The sequence below is a fragment of the Orcinus orca genome, chromosome 3, assembly GCF_937001465.1.
Source record: "Orcinus orca chromosome 3, mOrcOrc1.1, whole genome shotgun sequence".
Lineage (NCBI taxonomy): Eukaryota > Metazoa > Chordata > Mammalia > Artiodactyla > Delphinidae > Orcinus > Orcinus orca.
This window is the reverse complement of record NC_064561.1, coordinates 79,156,335-79,176,307: the sequence shown is the minus strand read 5'-3', so window position 1 is coordinate 79,176,307 and position 19,973 is coordinate 79,156,335. Positions and strand designations below refer to the sequence as shown.

General features: G+C 36.5%; 1 protein-coding gene across 1 annotated transcript in view; it reads right to left on the bottom strand.

Moving 5' to 3' along the window:
- FBN2 (fibrillin 2) overlaps positions 1-19,973 on the bottom strand; it is a 231,966-nt gene that overhangs the window by 100,280 nt on the left and 111,713 nt on the right. Inside the window, exons 8-13 of the mRNA XM_004279867.3 lie at positions 18,957-19,082; positions 9,060-9,212; positions 7,337-7,570; positions 6,274-6,411; positions 2,333-2,452; positions 568-693 (exon numbers count right to left, since the gene is read on the bottom strand). Of these exons, the coding sequence (XP_004279915.1) occupies positions 568-693; positions 2,333-2,452; positions 6,274-6,411; positions 7,337-7,570; positions 9,060-9,212; positions 18,957-19,082 (897 nt within the window). The remainder of the gene's footprint in view (positions 1-567; positions 694-2,332; positions 2,453-6,273; positions 6,412-7,336; positions 7,571-9,059; positions 9,213-18,956; positions 19,083-19,973) is intronic.

The following is a 19,973-nucleotide window of genomic DNA, read 5'->3' as shown; positions in this document are numbered from 1 at the left end:
AAAAGTTAATATGATTTCAGGGGATGTTTATATTGTATGAGAGAATAAAGCAATGACAACCTCACTGCAAGTGAAATGATCTGGACTTTCATTAGTTGGTGAAATACATGTTGCTGTGCAAATAGAATATTTCTGTGGAGTACTGATATTTACTACACTGTTAGACATCACCAGGACCAAAATTTAGAGGTTTGATTATCACATATGTCAAACATTTTTATGCTTCCCCAGATTGGAGGTGGGCCTTTTCTATTTTGTCAGTGTTATAACCCCGACATTCAAAATACAGTAGGTGCTAATAATTACAAAGAACAACTGCTACTTACAATTAAACATATGCCACACAGAAAATTTCCAGAAGTAGTAAATTATTCATTTGTTATGACATTTCCCAAAAACCTGTCCCTTCACTTTAATAGTCTTATGTTAAATGTATTTATATTTTACCTAAGTCATCTGAACAACTCTCACATATGTGTTGTGTGAGCTTTCATGAAAATAGAATATATAAATAAAAATGTATATCCTTTAAAAAATATTTTGCAAGGGAGCAGGCAATTTCCATACCAACACAGTTTTTTCCATCTGTAGTTAATTCAAAGCCAGCATTGCAAATGCACTGGAAACTTCCATCTGTGTTCACACATCGACCATTCTTACAAAGAACCCCATTCTGGATGCATTCATCAATGTCTGGGAAAATTAACAACAGCCAAATATTAGTCTTTTAAAATAATTATAGATAAAGACAATAAAACAATAAATGTAATTTTAAATATCTAGTTTATTTTTACATGTAATATTCAAGATCATGTTGCTTCTTCAGCAAAATTTTCATTTCTCACCAGCTTTTTTCTTGGATACGTAGGTTTATGCAATTTTATAGCCCTCACTTATAATAGCTGAAGAGGGAAAGAAAGAGAAAAATGAAATGGATGTGCAGTGAATGTAGGAGAGGGTGGACAGTGCAGCTGGAATTACCGGTGCAGTTGCTTCTGACATAGTGGTTGAAGACCTAAAAGTCAGAGCAAGTGATATCGCTTATATGTGGGTTCCAAAAAAATATATGGCACAAATGAACTTATTTACAAAACAGAAACAGAGTCACAGGTGTAGAAAACAAACTGATGGTTACCAAGGGGGAAAGCAGGGGGAGGGATAAATTGGGAGATTGGGATTGACATATATACACTACTATATATAAAATAGGTAAGTAGTAAGAACCTACTGTATAGCACAGGGAATTCTACTCAATAATGTGTAATGACCTATATGGGAAAAGAATCTAAAAAAAGAGTGGATATATGTATATATATAACTAATTCACTTTGCTGTACAGCAGAAACTAACATAGCATTGTAAATCAACTATACTCCAATAAAAATTAATTTTTACAAAAGTCAGCAAGGAGTAAGAGTGAAGTAACTGCAGAATATCTGGATTAAGAGCTACATGACAAAAATTGCTGGAATAGGGCTTCCCTCATGGCGCAGTGGTTGAGAGTCTGCCTGCTAATGCAGGGGACACGGGTTCGAGCCCTGGTCTGGGAGGATCCCACGTGCTGTGGAGCAACTGGGCCTGTGAGCCACAACTACTGAGCCTGCGCGTCTGGAGCCTGTGCTCCGCAACAAGAGAGGCCACGATAGTGAGAGGCCCGTGCACCGCGATGAAGAGTGGCCCCCGTTTGCCACAACTAGAGAAAGCCCTCGCACAGAAACGAAGACCCAACACAGCAAAAATAAATAAATAAATTAATAAGAACAAGGCACCAAGACCTGCAGTTTAAAAAAAAAAAAATTGCTGGAATAAAGTGATTCAAGTAACTGCCAGGGGATGAATAGGAAATGAAAAAGAAGACAAGCAGAGTCATCTGCTAAAAGAATTCTGGGATGAATCAGTAGTGAGGGAGAGGTTTGGACGAGGATGGTGGGCATAGCAAGGAAACTGCGAATAAAGAGCAGGTTAGATTTGGTGTCCGACTATGTGTGAGGTTCAAAGAAACAGAAGTTGAAAACGACAATAAATCGTAAGCTCCGTTAATCAGAGAGCAGTAATGCTACTGATGTTACTTGGAGAAAGGAAGCTGTGATCTAGGGAAGGAAGAGAAACCGAATTTTTTTTGTGAAGCCAGATACCACATTGCCTGTGTTACACATGCAAAAAGTGTTTATGTTTGAAGAGAGCACTTTGAGGGTAGCATAAAGTAAATCTGTAATAATGTAACAGCATTTATTTCATTCCATGTTTTATTTTAATATTCACTTTTAACCCCAACAGCCTGGGTCACTATATTTCATGGAACATCATCATATGTGAAAGCAAACTGCCTTACCAATGCATGCTTGCTTGGTGGGAGTCCTCTGGAATCCAGCATGACATTTACAATAATAGGATCCAGGTGTGTTAACACAATCTCCATTAGTGCAGGGATTCGATGTGCATTCATCAACATCTGTGAGTAGCAAAAGAAACCATTATAGACTTCACTCCATTTCTAGAAATGTTTGTTTAAAGTACATTTAGGCCTCCCAAATTTGAGAGAAGGCCAGTCAGTGGTAATAGTCTAAATATCAGAGTATTTATAAATGAATAAAAATTCCTTTCTTCAACTACAGAGGCCAGTCTGGAGATTTACAAAAATAACACCTATTGGAGAGTACAAGGGAATTTGCTTTAATCAAGAAATAACAACTTTTCAATTTGAGTAATGCACAATGATTAAAACCATGGACTTGGGAAAGACACAGCCACGAGTTCCAATACGCTAGAAAATGCTTATTATCTAAGTAATCTGGGCAAGTTAATAGCCTCTTTAAAGCTTAGTACAGAGTTAGAAGATAATTAAAGATTTTTAAAGATATATATTTATATTACATGTTGACACTTCTACTAGTTTTAAAAAAGAGACAAATTATGGAATTTTTGTTAACTTTTTTGTGAACTCAACTATATATATGTAACTATGCATCAAGGCTTGGATAATATTTTGAAGTAAAAAACAAAGGATGGGGTAAAAAAATGGAAATTAAGTAAAACAAAGTCTATTACATTCAGTAGCTTCTGGTTTCTTTAGGATCTTAAAATTGGCACAGGGATTTTTTTTGGTATGAAACCAAGTTTTATGCAAATACTAGTTCTGGTCCCAAGTGTGAGAAACATCACTGCTTTCCTTCAGGTTCTCTAAGCCTTGATTAAATGCAAACCCATCACAGAATTCAAGGACTGCACAACCAAACAACTGACTAGACAGTGAAGATTAGTCAAATCCCAGAGAAATCAAGTTTGCCAGTGTTAGAAAAAGTTTAATTCATCTTCTTTCAGCAATGCCCACTAAATATTATTTTGAATGCTGGAGAATTAAAAACCTGGCTGACTGGTTAGGCATAGTGACTTGCCATTTCATATACATGAGAAGCCATTAACATATACAATTTCAGCTAAATTGGAGAATACAACAATAAAGTCAATTCACAGGTTTACCATTTTAATAGACAGATTACTCCTTTCACAGATGTTCTTAAAAGAGGAACTGTACTCTACCAAACTCACCAGCTTCACTGATATATACACTCAGACTGAATGCAATTAAACCCTCTCTGGTAAAGGAGGAAAAAAAAGAATCTCATAGCAAATAAAAACGACAAAGGAAAACAGGATTAAATACTTTTTCAATTCATCCAAAGATGCCTTCAGCCCATTAAGACTCACATTTACGCTTTTGGTTGATAAAATCAATTCACTGAGCCAAAGGAATGAAGCGATATGAGAAAAGACAGAGCTTAGAGCATTAACAAGCATATCAAGCATAACTAATGGTCTGTCCAACTGGCAACATTACCTTCACTAGGCAATGCTGAAGATCCCTTAAATTCTCTGTGTACCCAACATCGAAATGCAACGATTAGAAAGGTGTCATAGATGTATCATTCTAGAAGCATCATTGTAAAGCTCTGTTCTAGTGAAGAACATGAGAGACCATGCACCCAACCCCCTCTTTTTAGGTAAACCTTCTGGGAAGCAGGGTCCTTTTCCTCCCCTTGAGAACCTGTTCCCAAGGTCCCGCATTGCTATGACAGTTCTGCCAGTTATTTTGCCATTTACAGCCCTGATTCATTTCTGTTTCCTTAGCCCCTTAGGGACCTCACCAAGGTTACAGCACATGGAAAAGATATAGTAGTTCACTTATTTATTTCTTCTTCGGAAGTGCAAACAGTCACCAAAAACTATTAGTGACTTCACAATTCCATATGATTTTAAAATCCCATTTGTTTTTTTGTTTGTTTTGTTTCCCAGGATTATTTTAAGATTTTAAGTTTTAGGCTAATCACAAAAGACCACTGCCACATTCTGAAATGTATATTTCATGCTTTTCCTTTACTCTGAGTCTCAATGCCTATTACCTCCAAATGATCACCTTTGTTTTGCCTTGTATAGATGAACAGAATTTAAATATTACAGTCTGTACACTTTGATTCCTTCCTCTGTTTTCACTGAGGACTGAATATTTTTAAGCAAAATTCATAAGGATTTTAAACTCCTAAAATAAATGAAGTAATTGAGAAACACTGATTATCAAAATGGTTAAATTCTCAGATACTACTGTGGTAAGAAATGTCTACCCTTGAAAAGTACTTTATATTCCAACTTAGAAAACACTTTTAATTTTCAAGGGCTGTAAGATTACCTTTGCTCAACAGAAACAAATTATTTCTTACTATTCCAAAATAGAATGATTTGAGTTAAAAACTCACCTGGGTGCTAACATGAACTAAATGGAGGTCTTTGGCTAATTTTTACAGAAAATATTAAGCTTATGGCCTATTTTTATTTGTTGGTTGATGAATCATGCAGTGATACATGAAGAGCAAATATTAATAGCAAAACAAAAATAGTCAATCAAATTTCAGTTTGATAGATTGTAACTGCTTATGTATGTGCAAGAGGGGATGTTTTGTATGTTGTATACTTATAATCTATTTTCTGGCAGTAAAATCATTCTTAAGTCATATAAGTAGAATAAATATATCAGTATGTCCTGGTGTTCCAAAAATAACCACGTGGTCTATCACTTAAACAAGCACCAAGTAGTATGTGCTAAGGCAGGACTGATGCATATGGTTATACCCTGCACAACCCTGGGGTGTGCTATTTACTTAGATTATGTGAATGGTACCCTCTACAGTTGGGCAGTGCAAAACCTGTGCACCTGTATATAGGGACCCTGGGCTAAGCTTTATTTAATCATTCTGATCTTGTGTCTCTGTACACAGTTTAGAATGATTGATTTTTCCAAAGCACCATATTCGGCTTACATTTTTTTCATAGTCATAGTGCACTTAGATGTTTTCAATTTTACTTGGGAAAATTGTGATACTACCTGTCTCTGTTCCTGGCCTCTCATCTATATTTTATAACAGAAGACCTGAACCCAAATCTGGTATTTAGGGTTATGCTAATTACAAAACACATACATGATTATTTGCTAATAAGATGAATAAATAAAAGAATAATCTCAAAATGGTTCAATCCCCATGGTCCTAAAACTACCCTTAAAAGATCATCAAAACTCTCTTCATTGCCAAATACAATAGTGGTTTTGTCCTCACTGTATTTGATTTTTTTGCTGCACTTAACACTTGACACTCCTTTTCTCTTGAAAGCATACTGTTTCAAGGCTTCAGTGCCATGTATTTTCAGATTATTTTGCCAGCTCTCCTACATTACTAATGTTGCTGGTACACAGGGTTCCAGCTGCACTACTCCTGTTATCTTTTTACTCTTCCTGTTGTTCAGCCTGGCTGACAATATTCACCCTCATGGTTCTAATAAACACCTCTATGTTACTGACTACTAAATCTCTAACTCTAGTCCTGAACACTCCTCTTAGCTTGAGACCTCTATAATTAAGTACCAGAGACACCTAAAACTCAACATGCTCAAAAAGAGACTCATCAACCGCTTCCTCCCAATCTCCACCTTCTCTTGCATGTTAATGATGCCACCATATATCCAGTGTTGTTCGGCTAAGAAGGAAGGAAAGGGGGAAGCAGAGACAGAAATCACAACATTTAGGACCAGAAAGGGAAGGGGAGTCTTGAAGTGGTCCAGCTCTGCAGTAGGTTAAGGGAGCACATGGAAGAGCATGCACACAGGAGAGCCCGTTTGGAAATTAGCTTTACTTCAAAAGACTTTTTAAAAATCATATTCAGCCCAACTTGTTCCTGTAGTCTAAAAGCTATTAGAAAACCAAGAATTAAAGAAGCATGAGCTTACCTATGCAATCCCCATTTGCATCCTGCTTGTAACCCATGTTGCATTCACATCGGTAGCTAGAAACAGTAGGTATGCAGCGTCCATTTAAACAGAGATTAGTATGGTGCTTACATATATCTATTGTCTGGTTCAGAATAGCTAGGGAAAATTAGAACACAAATGAGATTTCATCATTCCAACATGGATTGCTTTTCTTAAAGTCGATTTTTAAGAGGATATTTAATAGTATATTATTTAGGTGTACATATCAAAAGCCCACATTATTCTATATTTTATTAAAACTTTAACGTTGAGAATCTAAAAACTATTCTTGAGACACATGGTTGTAACTTGCACTTGTTAATATACATCTGGAAACTTTGCCCATAATGGTGTCTTTTTAAAATTTCAGGAATGTTCTACTGTACATTTGAATGCTTTCCATTTCTTTTTTTTTTTTGTAGTTGAATATTCAGATATAGTAAATAGGCAATATGCCAAAAAGAATAAACATAACACTGTAGGACATCATTAAATATTATTAGCAAGAGCAGTTATTTTAAAAAGAATGAACTGAAATGTCAAGCACACCAATGCCAATTCTGGCAGTTCTCAATTTCTTAAGTTATTCAACAAAAAAGGGCGAAGAAAAGAAAGATATTTCATTATAATATTTGTATAGGCACAGAGCAAGATTTATTCAGTCTATCTCAGTTGAGAAATGGTTCTGGAAAACAATTCAAAGGTTGTATGATCAGGGCAGCTGCAAGCAGCCAAATGAAATACACTGGAACCGAAAAACGTGATCTTTAATGGTGTCATCTGGACTTGGAATATTACCACGCTCTCATCTCTATTTTCAAAGAGAACCTGGGTCACTCATTCTTTTCTCCAATTTAGAAAGTTTATGGAGCATAAAAATAATACTTTCCTAAGATTCTGTTTTACTATATTATGTTTTAGACCTTGAAATAAGTTTCTGCACACACACACAGACACAAACATACTTTGGCAAAAAAGTTAGATATTATAAAATTATTTAAGGTGGAAAACTAAAGAGTCTATGCACAAAGTGAACACTCACTTAGTCCAGTGATGATGGGCCCCTGTCCCCCGGCCCCTACACCGGCTCCCCCAACGCCAGGAGAAAAGCCATTGCCTCCAGGAATGGGAATGAAGCCTGTCCCTCCTGGGCCATAGCCATTGCCATTGCCACTTGGAGCAAAGCCACTCCCCCCAGTGCCTCCAGGTCTGGAACCAGCACTCCCTGGAATCCCTCCTATTGGAAGTCCATCCATGCAAAGTCTGCGATATTCCTCTAAAAGAGAAGAAAGTTCAGTTAACCACAAATGAATGGATTTCTGCATAATAAAGGCAATTTGTGTACTGTAATAATCATTTTAGGTTATCCTCACTTGATGATATGAATAAGTAAGTTATTATCTTAATAAACATTTTCAATGCTAGCAGTGGCAGAAAAAGATACAGATGTTTCAGAAAAAATTAAAATATGTATACCATATTTTAACTGAGTTGCATAACCAAACAATTATCTACACATTTTGATTTTATGTCCCTAAGTGCAACTCATAAAATTCCAGATATAACTGTAAATGCAAGAAATTTACTTGAATGGATGAAAATTAAACCTTTAAGTAATTCATTCTGTATGTTTGGTTTTACTTAAATCTCCATCAGTATTGTACCTACACATTTTTCCTACCTCTTCTCTTCTCTTTAAGGGATTAATATGGCTTCAGAATAATTTTTTTCTAATGTGTATTTTTAACAGAAGACAGTATTTAGTAAACTTTTAAATCTGCTCATTATCTGTCCAAGTATCAAAGCTGAGGGAAAAGAAGCAAGAATATAGTGATTGCCTTATTTCCTTAACTGTTCTCAGAATCAGGGCACTATATAAGAAGAAGTGAAAACTATTTAGCTCAAGCAATTGTTTGAGTATTGACATTACTATCATATACTACTAGTGGAACGATGAGTTTCCAAAATTATATACTATGCATTAAATCTGCTTTTTAAAAATTTTTACTATTCAATTTTGGAATTTCATGGCTTAGAGATTTAGGAAGAATGTGCCTTAATTTTTTTCTCCATAATAGTACATATAGATACATATCTTTATAAGCATATTTCAAAAAGTGTTATTATTTTTCATAGTATTTATAATATAACATGAAGATAATATAATAACATTATCAACATACCTTTATGTGATAAACACTAATTGTACTTTACTATGCATATTATATTAACAAGAGGAACTACTTCTCATTCATCTTAATTTCCCAGTATAGCTTCAGGTATACAGCAGTTAATATAGCAAAGTGAATGAGAGGTATCCTCCTACCCTTGTATTCTTAATTTTTAAGGTCATTAGAAAAGAGAGGACATATCTTTAAGGATTGGGACACTATAAGCTAAGGGCATTCCTGAAATAAAGTATAAATGAAGGCCAAAATTTGTTATTCAAGCTTCAAATAGAAGATTAGGAGGTTTTAAAACTGAACTGAAATACTGACATTCCAGATAATTATTAAAAATTCTTGCTTAAAGTCAAGTAATGATCAGTTTTTAGGAGTTTTTCTAATATTAACAAAATGGATATAATAAAAACTGATCCCAATAACCAATGCCACCCTAACCCTCACAAAAAACACCCAAGTCATATTGAAGACACTAATAGGAATGCAAACATGACTTGTCTTTAAGGGAAACACTAAAGTACATTATTGTTACTAATTTTCCTAACACTGTCTGTCCTGAGGAACTAGCAGCCAGCAGCTCACCAGAGCCTCTGATGGGACAGGCTTCAGGAATGGTTCCAACACCCCAGCAGCGGCCGGGCTCACAGCAGCATTGCATTTTTGTCATTCTGCCCGGAAGCTCTTGTGCACAGCGACCATTCACCAGGCCGGAGAAACATGTGCCTGTTCTCTGATCTGAACATATGAAAATTAAATAGAAGACATGACAGAATTACCTGGAGTTCACATCAATTATTTCACATGTTAGGAGATGCTAAGCGAAGGGAATTATTTTACTTAATTTCTATCACATTTATTCATTCCTTTACTTATTTACCAAGCAAATATTCACTGAGCACCTATGCCATGCCATATCCCAGGCATACAAAAATGAAAGACGTGAAGCAGATATGAGCCAACACTGCAGTGAGAAGCCACACCCAGACAGACCTAGAGCTTGAAGGAAAGCGACAACCCAGTCTCAGCCTAGACTGGTCAATTAGTCACCCAGCCAACCTGCAGACATGTACTGCTGTTCACTACTGAGAGTTTTGTGGTTATTTGTTACCCAGTAATATCCACCTGACGCAGGTGCTATTTTAGAAAGGTTGAGCAGAACAGCTCCTTTGAGACATCTGAGAAGAGACTTTAATAAGATGAGAGCATGAGCCACACAGTTACCTGAAAGAAGGGCAGTTCAAAGAGAAAGAAGGAGATGTGCTTGACATATGTGAAAAATGAGGAACCCATGTGACTGGAGAAGAGCAGGCATAAGGCGGGTGGAAGACCCTGAGCTCAGAGGCGTACAGAAGGCAAGAGCATGCACAGCCCGACAGACCATGAGGGAAGGACTTTCGGATTTTATTCAGAGAGTCAAAAAAATGTAAGTCTAGTTTCACTATATATTGTTTAACTTTTATCCAGATGCTTCCAAGAAGTTTTGTCTGTGACAAGAAGAAAGATGTACCACAACAAACAGGAGCTGCATGTCACTGATGAAGATGACACCATTAATTACAAATAATGCTATTAATAGGGAAGGCCTAAATTTTTTACACTAGATATTGAGTTTAAAATAAATATATTATTTCCTTGAATGGTCCAAAGTATACCTCAGGTTGCTTCTACGCTATTGTTAAAGAATTGGTTTGAAGGTACTCCATGTAAGAATCAGAATGCCTTCCATTTCCCAAAAGAAACCCAGTATGCCCAAGAGCAAAGTACTAAATGTGATGTATGCGTGCATACTTAAAGGCACTGCAGACATTTCATAAACGTTACAAGCTGGGCTTGGATAGGCTGTCACTGGGAATAATTTCACAGAGAGGTTTCTACTCCCAAGAATGATCCAGGAAAATAGTTTTTAGGATATTCATTCCAGGAACCCAAAGTATCATATTCCTAGATTTACTTGATTGTCACACTCCTCAAGAATAGGATGTAAATTAAGATAAGAAAGTCCTAAGCTCTTGACAGTAATCACTGTTACAAAACACATTCAGGGCTACATGGTAGATTGACTGTATTGATCTCTTCAAGGCTCTGTAAGGAGGAGGCTGTACCATAAGACTTGGGAAAAAAAAAAAAAAAGAAGAGTCATGGCTTTGAGTCAGGATACCTAGGTTTACATCAAAATATTATTACTGTTGATTCTGTAACATATCTTTTCTTCTTTATGGAACAGGGCTGATGAGAGAATTAAATAAAACAATATATGTTCTGTTTCCAGCAGAATGGTGTATTAGCTACCCTGAGTGTCTCTCCCAATTGAAACACCCTGGATAAAATATGAGAAATTATTTTAAAATATACATCATCTTGCTGACATCAAAGAAGGAAAAAAACAGAGTCTCAAAATGAAGTGAAGACAGGAATCTTAGGAGGTAAGTTCACACCTAGCTTTCGCTTTAGGGTTTCTGCAAAACTCTGGAGATTTTGATTTTCAACTCTGATAATTTCACAAGGGGTTAGAGCCTAAGATATAAAAGCCCAGATTCACCTCGTTAATGCAAAATGTAATAGGAAACTCCCTCATAAAGTAGGAGTCCCAAACAGCTATATCCTTGTTATGTGGCTAATGTAGAGGAAGGCAGCTAAGAGACTTGCCTGTTTATACTTCAGTGCTGGGTGGAGGGAAAAAAAGATTCTCCCTAAAAATCTGAAACCAAAAGCTCTTTCTCACACAGACAGCTCTGATGTCAAAACATTAAGTTTGTGTTCTGAAAAACTTCAAAGGAAGAATATAACATAAAGAGGTCTCCAGGTAGGGATATTCCAAGTAACTTGCAAAAATCAGTACAATTGAGGACTTAATACTGACATAGGTCTCAAAGAATTCCCATAGATAAAGTTCTAGGAAAAAAGGAGTAGCTAACAGCAAAGTAACTAAATAAGTAAGTAAATAAATAACACACAGAGAAACAAGGCTCAATGAACAAAAACTAGCTGAATAAACAGCAGGTTTCAGATACTAGGATAAGCACTAAAACCACAGAAATAAACTACGTATTTCTAAACAATAGAGGAAAAAGAATGGGGTGTGGAAGAATGGAAGGCAGGAAGCCTAAATAAATCCAAAAGAAAGCAAGAAAGAGAAAGTAACAAAAAAGCAAGATAAATGGGAAGCAAAAAAGAAAATAGAAATAAAAACAAATATATCAGTTACTGTAATAAACACAAATAAATTTAAATCTCAATTTAAAAGACAAAGATTTTAAGACTATGCCCCCCAAAATTTAGATTTAGGCTGTTTAAAGAAGCACATTTAAGACAAAAGGAAACAAAAGATTGAGAGGAAACATATCCAAATGGCATATATTTAAACCTTCCTCTCCAACTCACAAAATGTGATGCCAAATAATATGAAATAAAATGAACCAAGAGAAAATATTTAGAAACAGACCAAGAAGAAAAGAAAAAAAACTTTAGAGAATCAATATACATCAAAAAATGGTTCAATTCACCAGGAAAATATAATACTTTTAAACATTCATCACCTTATAACATAGCATCAAAATACATAAAACAAAAGCTTAAAGGGCCACATGGAGAAACTGAGAAATCTACTACCAAGGTGGAACATTTATACAACTCTTTCAGTAACTGATAGACACAGCAGATAAAATCTAGCAGCTCAAGAGAAAATTTGAACAGTACAGTTAACAAGTTTGATCTCATATCTATCCAACAACTGGAGGAAACACAAAACTTTTTCAAGCCAACATGGAAGATTTGCAAACCAGGTAAACTCCTTACACTTCTAACAACTCATGTGTCAAATACAATATCATACTGAAAATAAGGTAATATGTAAAAAAAATGAGTAGGGGCTCATCAGGAATCTGTACCAGTCTCAGATTTTGGGAGTCTGCAATGTTATTGTGAGGGCTCCACAAATTTATACGTACACTGAACACTGCAATGCAAATGAAAATGCCTCATAATATACAGGCACTACTATGGTTCCTACTGATGGAGATTCCATTGTGACTAATAAAATACAAATTCATTTAAAATTATTACTGAACATCCAGTAGTTTTTTTTTCATTATGTATTTTCTCAAAGATATTGGGTTATCATCATGTGTGGATCTGAAAATATGTTTGATATTAAAGAGGGGGTCTTCAAATTCAATAAACATAATTAACTTCTGTCCTACACAGTTTGGAAACCTCTACTCAGTCTTATAAGATGTGTTGGAGGAAACCATGTCATTGTTGAGAAGGTGGAGGGGCAGAAAGAGAAGATTCGAAAGTAAATCATAACTTTTTTCCATAAATTCTATAATTAGTCTCTTCTAATAACATCGAGGAGGTAAACAATCTACTTCCAATCCTTTGCATCAAAAACAGATCAGGATGAGATACAGACACATGTAGTGTGATGTCTCACAATTAAGGTCTCTCCAAAAATACATTTCAAAAGGAAGACAGTGGCTGAGAGTTAGGTTCTTTCCTTTGCATATCTGAATTGCATGGTGCTTAGAAAGTACTGTGTTGGAAGTGTGCCATATGGAAGAATAAAAAGGGGCACCCGGGCTTCCCTGGTGGCGCAGTGGTTGAGAGTCCGCCTGCCGATGCAGGGGACGCGGGTTCGTGCCCCGGTCCAGGAAGATCCCACATGCCGCGGAGCACCTAGGCCCGTGAGCCATGGCCGCTGAGCCTGCGCGTCCGGAGCCTGTGCCCCGCAACGGGAGAGGCCACAACAGTGAGAGGCCCGCGTACCGCAAAAAAAAAAAAAAAAAAAAAAAGGGGGGGCACCCTATAGAACTAACTAAGAGTTGTCTAGGCACATCATCCCTTGAAATAGGGAATTATTAGGGAAAAAGGCAGAAGAAGCATATTTATTACACCATTAGGACAAATCCTTCTAATGCTTGGTATATATTTAACTGTAGAATTGATATGTCATAAGTAACAAAACATGTCTAGTCCTCTAATAATCTCCTATCACCCTCGCTACACTCCCAGAAGAAGATTTACATCAAGTCTTATTTAAACCCACACTGAGGAAGAGGAAGCAATCCGTCTCCTCTGATTAAAATATAAATCTATCTTGAAACAAAATAATGGTACTCTTATCAGAGTTTGTTTCATGGCTTGACATTTAGTCTAAACTTGATTTACGTGAACTAACAGTTAATTATACAATGTGATGAAAACTTGGTAAAAGATGGAGGTGGGGCTTACCTTGAAAAAAATACGTCTCCTGTTGAATGAGCTTTGCTTATTAAAAATGAAGGGGTCAGCCAGAAAACCCTGATGAGGTTAGCTCAGGTCAGAAGACTAGCGACAGTAGGTGTTCAGTACATAGAAACCATTGCCTCAGACATCAGCCCCTCATACTGGAGACCTGCACTTGTCTCGCTGAGAGTCTGGCGCCAACCTGAGTTCCACTTGATTAATTCTGCAGATTCTTGCTATTCCTAAAACACTTTCATGTTGCTTTTGTGTTTCTATCATACAAGACTAACTAGAACTAGGAACAATGAAAGAAAGAGAACGACTGTGGCTCCTAGGTTTACTTCTTCCTTTAAAATAGTGAAGTTTGTCTTCCTCGTTGTCAAACCTTCTCTTTCTAGGACATTCTTTCTTAATTAAAATTACTACTCCTGTTCCACCAGTCGCCTTTTATATGATTTTGGGGTTAAAACTCGAACACTATACAGTATACTGTTTCATCCCTGTCTCCCTTCCTCCATTAGTTAAACATTTTTAGGAGTTTTGGTTTATCCTTCAAGCATTTGTTGCAAATGCACGCACACACATGTAATCAACACCCATCATCACACAGAGTGCTACACAAGGACAGCATATCCTGACCATCACTGTCAGAAGATCTTCCTCATTTCGCTTAAACAGTCTTCCCTCATTGTCTTTTGTCTCTGTACTACTCAAAATTCTTGATGGGCTCCACCATCCTCAGGATCAACCTGCAACTTCTTAGCATGGCAGTTAACAAGCCTCAACAATAGAGTCTTCATCTTAACCCATCTTTCCTGTTTTGTCTCCAACTACTTTCTCACTCAGCTCTCTTTCCCAGACAAGCTCTCCTCACCGTCTCCAAGCCCCCTCACTTTCAGCATCTGTACGGCTGCTGACACCTTTCTCTTCGCTCAGTGTGGTCTTATGCCTTTGTTTAGCTGTCATCCATCTTTCAAAGTCTCTATCAGTGCTCACTTCCTTGAGAATTTTAACTATAATAATCAGGACTTTCTTTTGGACTTACAGCACTTATTGGCTAAGAAATTATTTAGCAATTAACGACCCACTGCCTCAAACTTTCTCTTACGTTACTACTTTTCACATTATGTTTTCAGGTTTTGTTTTCTCAAGAATACTCCATGGCAATACTGTGCACTGAAACTTTTGTAAAGCTCAAGGAAATGCACAAGGATATTGTGGCAACATCATATTACCTTAAGGACTTCTAAATGCTTACTTTCATTTTCTGAACTTCACTTGCTGCTGACTGTCACTTTCCATTCCCCCAAATAGGGTCCCTGCTAGTTCTGTGTGCACGACAGTAGCTGGCACATTAACCTGCATACAGAATTTGCTCACGGCTGCTTGTCAATCATTACTGACTCGCTGACTGCCAGTCACTCTTCTTGCCTCTACTGCAACATGGAAATTAGGTATTAATAATGCCATGAATATTATAATGACATTGAATTACTAAATGATATAAGGGTCATTAAGTTGTGCTATTAAAAATGCTTCTAAGAAAAAAAAATATTAGGTATGGGTGGACTCTTTTTCGAAATGACATATGTTAGTACTCTTTGTTAAAAAGGAGAGCTGTTTCCAGTATATTTTTTAAAACTTGATGGAAAACAGGAGATAAAATCAAATTAAGAATTTGATTTTTATATTTAGCATAAAATGAAATGGGAAAACTATCCTCATTTATAATTAAAATGCCCCGCTAAACTCTCCTGCCATATAAAGCTATTTCCTACACATAAAAGAAAAAGGCAGTTTACTGATGCTTTATAATGTTGTATAGATTCAAGATGTTTTGATTAACTAGAATAAGGGATTAGGGCAGCATTCACCATGTGCCACTCTTAAAATAAAGGTGCAGATAACATGCAGTTTCTTACTTAAGAAAAAGCTTTGAGTTCATCCAACTCATTATTGTTAGCATACATGTGGTTACAAAATAAACAGCATGGAAATATTTATGACATATATAATTCAATCATAAATAAATTCCATCTACGAAAATACAGACTCAGATTTTAAAAAATCAAAACCAAAGATCTCTTACATATTAAAATGCTAGATTTATTTTTTTCATATGTGGAAAACACATACTTATTCCAAATGAAACATAGTTATTCAAAAAATTTTTAAGCTGCTTATTACTTAATTTTAACATTGGTTTTACAATTTTGGAACGTCATTCTCCCCTCCTTAGGGGCTTTCCTCTATTCCTGTGTCAGGATATTGATACTGAAATGAATGGGAACTCATGGTTAGCAAAGAACTCACTGTGCCTCAGGTCTCTGGAGCTCAAGCAGGCTTTCTCACCTTCTGAGCATTGGGGACTGTTAACTCAGTGCCATCATATCATGTCCAGCAGGATGCGAAATGATGCAAAGCAGTTATTAACCAACATTAAATTCTTACATTCAATGTCATCTCATTCATTCATTTGCTGGTTTGCCTATTCATTCAGAAAAGATTTACCGAGCCCAAACTTCTAAGGAAGGAACTACATAAGGCACAGGGGACAGAAAGCTGCATAAGGCAGGACCTAACGGAGCTCAGAGTCTGGCCAATGAGTAAAGCACAAATACCTGTGACACTGTGATAAACCCAGAAATGAAGGAAATAAAACATATTATAGGAAGGGCGGATTGATTTTGCCTGACAAGAAAATGTGGATTAAGCAGGGATGGCTATAAAGAAATGTGATACCCAAGTGGGTACTTAAAGGATGAGGTGGGTTTTAACAAGCATAGAAGGGGGAAATCAAGATGCTTCAGGCAGAGGAAGTACTGTGGGCAGTGTGCTCATGTACTGCAATAAGAGAAACGTGAGTGTGAGGTATAAGTGGTTAGAGACGAGTCCTGAATACAGGCTGGGTCAGGCTCTAAAGGGCTTTGAAAGTCCAGTAAAGGCTGATAACTTTCTATAAAGAAGCAAGAGATAGAGTTTACCATGATTTAATGGTAAACCAAATATCTGACATTGAAGAAAACAACCTCAGAAAATCACTGGGGATCTTGATCATCTGAATATGATGAAAATTATGCTTCCTTTTCAATGCAAAAAAATGAGCATGTGTTGACTAAAGAAAGACTTAGAAACTTAAGAAATGAGAGAGAAAGAAACAACTTAGAAACCTGATATAAAACACTAACATTTGTTACGGCAAATTCTGCCTTCTTACTAGTTGGTCTAGTTGTACAATTCATTCCCAAAGGCCTTCAATTACTCCACATTGTCTACCAAATAAAATACATACATCTTATTTGGCATTTTCAGAACTTCATGGTGATAACCTCACTTATGTCTCCAGCCACATTTCTTTTAGCCATTTCTAGAATATAAGTTTACTTAAGTCAGGGTCTATGGCATCCAGCCAGTGATGTTCAACGATGACTCCCAAACTGACATTTTTCCAACAGAGTTGAGTTCATGCCTATTTCAAGCTGATGACTGCACATATGCGTGTATGTATATGCCCATTCTTTTCCTATACAGTTTAAGAAAATTAAGCCAAGTATAGGTAGTTCTACTAATTTTCAATTCTGTTAAACTATGTTAAATGAATCAGACTTACTATGCAGTGAGCCAACTGGTAACACTGACCCTAAAAACAGCTAATTTGCTCAGTTTTATAGACTTAACGCCTCTATAATGTTTTATCTAGTGTAAGACAGAACTCGGATTCATTCGTGAAGAACAAATAATTGTCATTCAAATCTCATAATACTCCAACGGGAAAGGGAGGCTCCAAATGGACATTGTACTTTTCGAAGCAGACTGTCAGCGTGGTGGTAGAGAAACCACTCATGCTGGACACCTTGATATCTAGGCACAGGGTCTCTGTCACCTTAAAGCAGATAAGGAGACAGTGTAGAACCACAGTAACACAGGTGCAGAGAGATCTGGATTCAAATCGTGGCTCCATTTGTCAGCCCTGTAACATCATGTAAGTCACTTTACCTCTCTAAACCTCAATTCCTTCATCTATAAATCAGAATAATTATGCCTATCACACAGGGCTATTTTAAGGAGTACATCTTCATTCTCCTATATCTCCTCCTTCCCCTAATGATAATAACAGAAGTAATAAGAAATATTTTATTGAACATTTACTAGAAGAAACTGAAGTATAGACAGGTCAGTAGCTTACCCAAGGCCCCACCACTATGTGATAATGAGGTGATACAGATGTCCAGTGCCTTACACGTGGTATGTATTTCATAAATGGCAGCTGTCAATTTTACTACCCCTACCATAGCTTCTTCTTTGACTGCTATTGCTACTTTTCTATTACTATTTATGATGACACCATAGTATTCTGAAGGCAGGATCTCCATTTCTCATGTTTGCTGTTGCACGGCCATAGCATAGTGTTTGGCATATCAACACATTTTATCCAGTGAATTCAAGACTTTTTACTGGTGGCCTAGGACTTCTAGCTTACATCCTGAACCCTCTGTTATTTCCTCTCTTCAACCCAGTTCACTTGGACATCCTTTGGATTTACAAAGTCCCTGGAAGTTAGTTGCTCACACACCCTCCCAGTGGGGATGGGAGACGGTCATTGCCCAGACGGTCATCTTCCAGCAAACTAAGTAACTCTCGTCTTTGGGTGCTGCTTTAATTTCCCTAATTCCTGTACTATATGAATCTTTAGTGCTCTTAAAGTCTAAGGCTTGTTCAAAAATAGATTACCTACACATGACTCTTTTATCTTTCTAAACAAAAGAGAACATGAAAATATATACGCCTTTAATTAAAATATGCTTAAAACAAAATTAAAGGTATCGATTTCTTTTTTGTAATAACTATTTTCACTAGAATAAACACATGTTAATTAAATAAGACACTACATTCATGATTCATAGCAATGAAAGAACACTTAATTACTACATTTTGTCTCCCAAAGTAGATTTTTAAAAATCTTTCTCATGCCTTTGTGTCTGTTAACACTTGGCAAGAGCAGTGTCTTGAGGAAATCTTTCTTCATTTCAGAAATGGCTTTGACAACATAAAGCAAACCCAGATGGCTTCTGAAACTGAAGTTTTTGCAAAGAGCACCTGGTCGATCAGTCCCTCAATAGTGGTACCGTTTATTTTAAACAACTCTTCCAGCATTTTCCCAGTCGTTTTATAATCGTTGCCATCTCCGTACCTGTTTGGGCTGTTCTGTCATTAGAAAGAAGCAGTGTATTGTGCCTTCAAAACTACAAGGCTTACCGATGCACCGAGAGCCATCTGTTGAGGTTACATATCCACGTGGACAAACACAAAAATAGCTTCCCACGGTGTTGGAACATTCGCCAGTTTCACATATCCCAGGAATGATGCTGCACTCATCAACGTCTAATCAGGGGAAGAAGGAGAAGATGACTGAGAAAGGCCTTCATTAAATAGCTTTTAAAAGGGATTTTTTAAAAAGAGTATGAGAGCACTCATGGTTGATTAGGTCAGATCATATAACCCTGAAGATACTCTTGTTTCAGGCCCTAAAGAATTTCTCACACATATCTATGGGAACTGAGATGAAAGTAAACTCCCATGGCAGTAAAACAAGGCCAACTAAAGCAAAACTCTATATCCTTTTTTTTCCCCCAAATGCAATTTAAATTGGAAATAAGTAAAGATGTAAATGTTTTAGTTTCCATTCTACATCAATTAGGGAATTATCCTACTAGAGACTTTAAAAAAAACACGTGCATGGATGATATTTTAAAATATGAAATAACTACATTTAAAAATGTATAGCTAATTTTCACATTAATTATTTGAACCAATGGAGGGTGGCAAGCACTTTTCTTTTTCTATTTGGCTTCAGGATACGTTTTTGTACTTACATGTGAATATCGGTATATTTGACATTCTGGAAATTAAGTTCAAACCTAAAATAATACAGTAAAATGGCAAAGGGCAAACTTGGGTGGCTTTGGGAAGTGTCCAGTTTTCCTATTGTGCCTCCCTGCACTTATCCATTCAGTTTACTCAATGTTAGGACTAGTCTACTCCCTTTCACATTAATGAAAGGTCTGCTTTCTTTTAAACTGTCCCCAAACCAGAAAACCTGGCCATTTATATAAGCTTTAATGTACTTTTCTTTTAGTTCAATAAGCAGAGAGAGGTGGAAAGTCAACAAAGCTACAATTAGGTACACTGGAAGCTACTTGTTAATACATTTAAAAGGAAATGAGCCATTGTGAGGAGAATCCAGCCACAGATGCCTGGGAGTTAGCTGTCCTT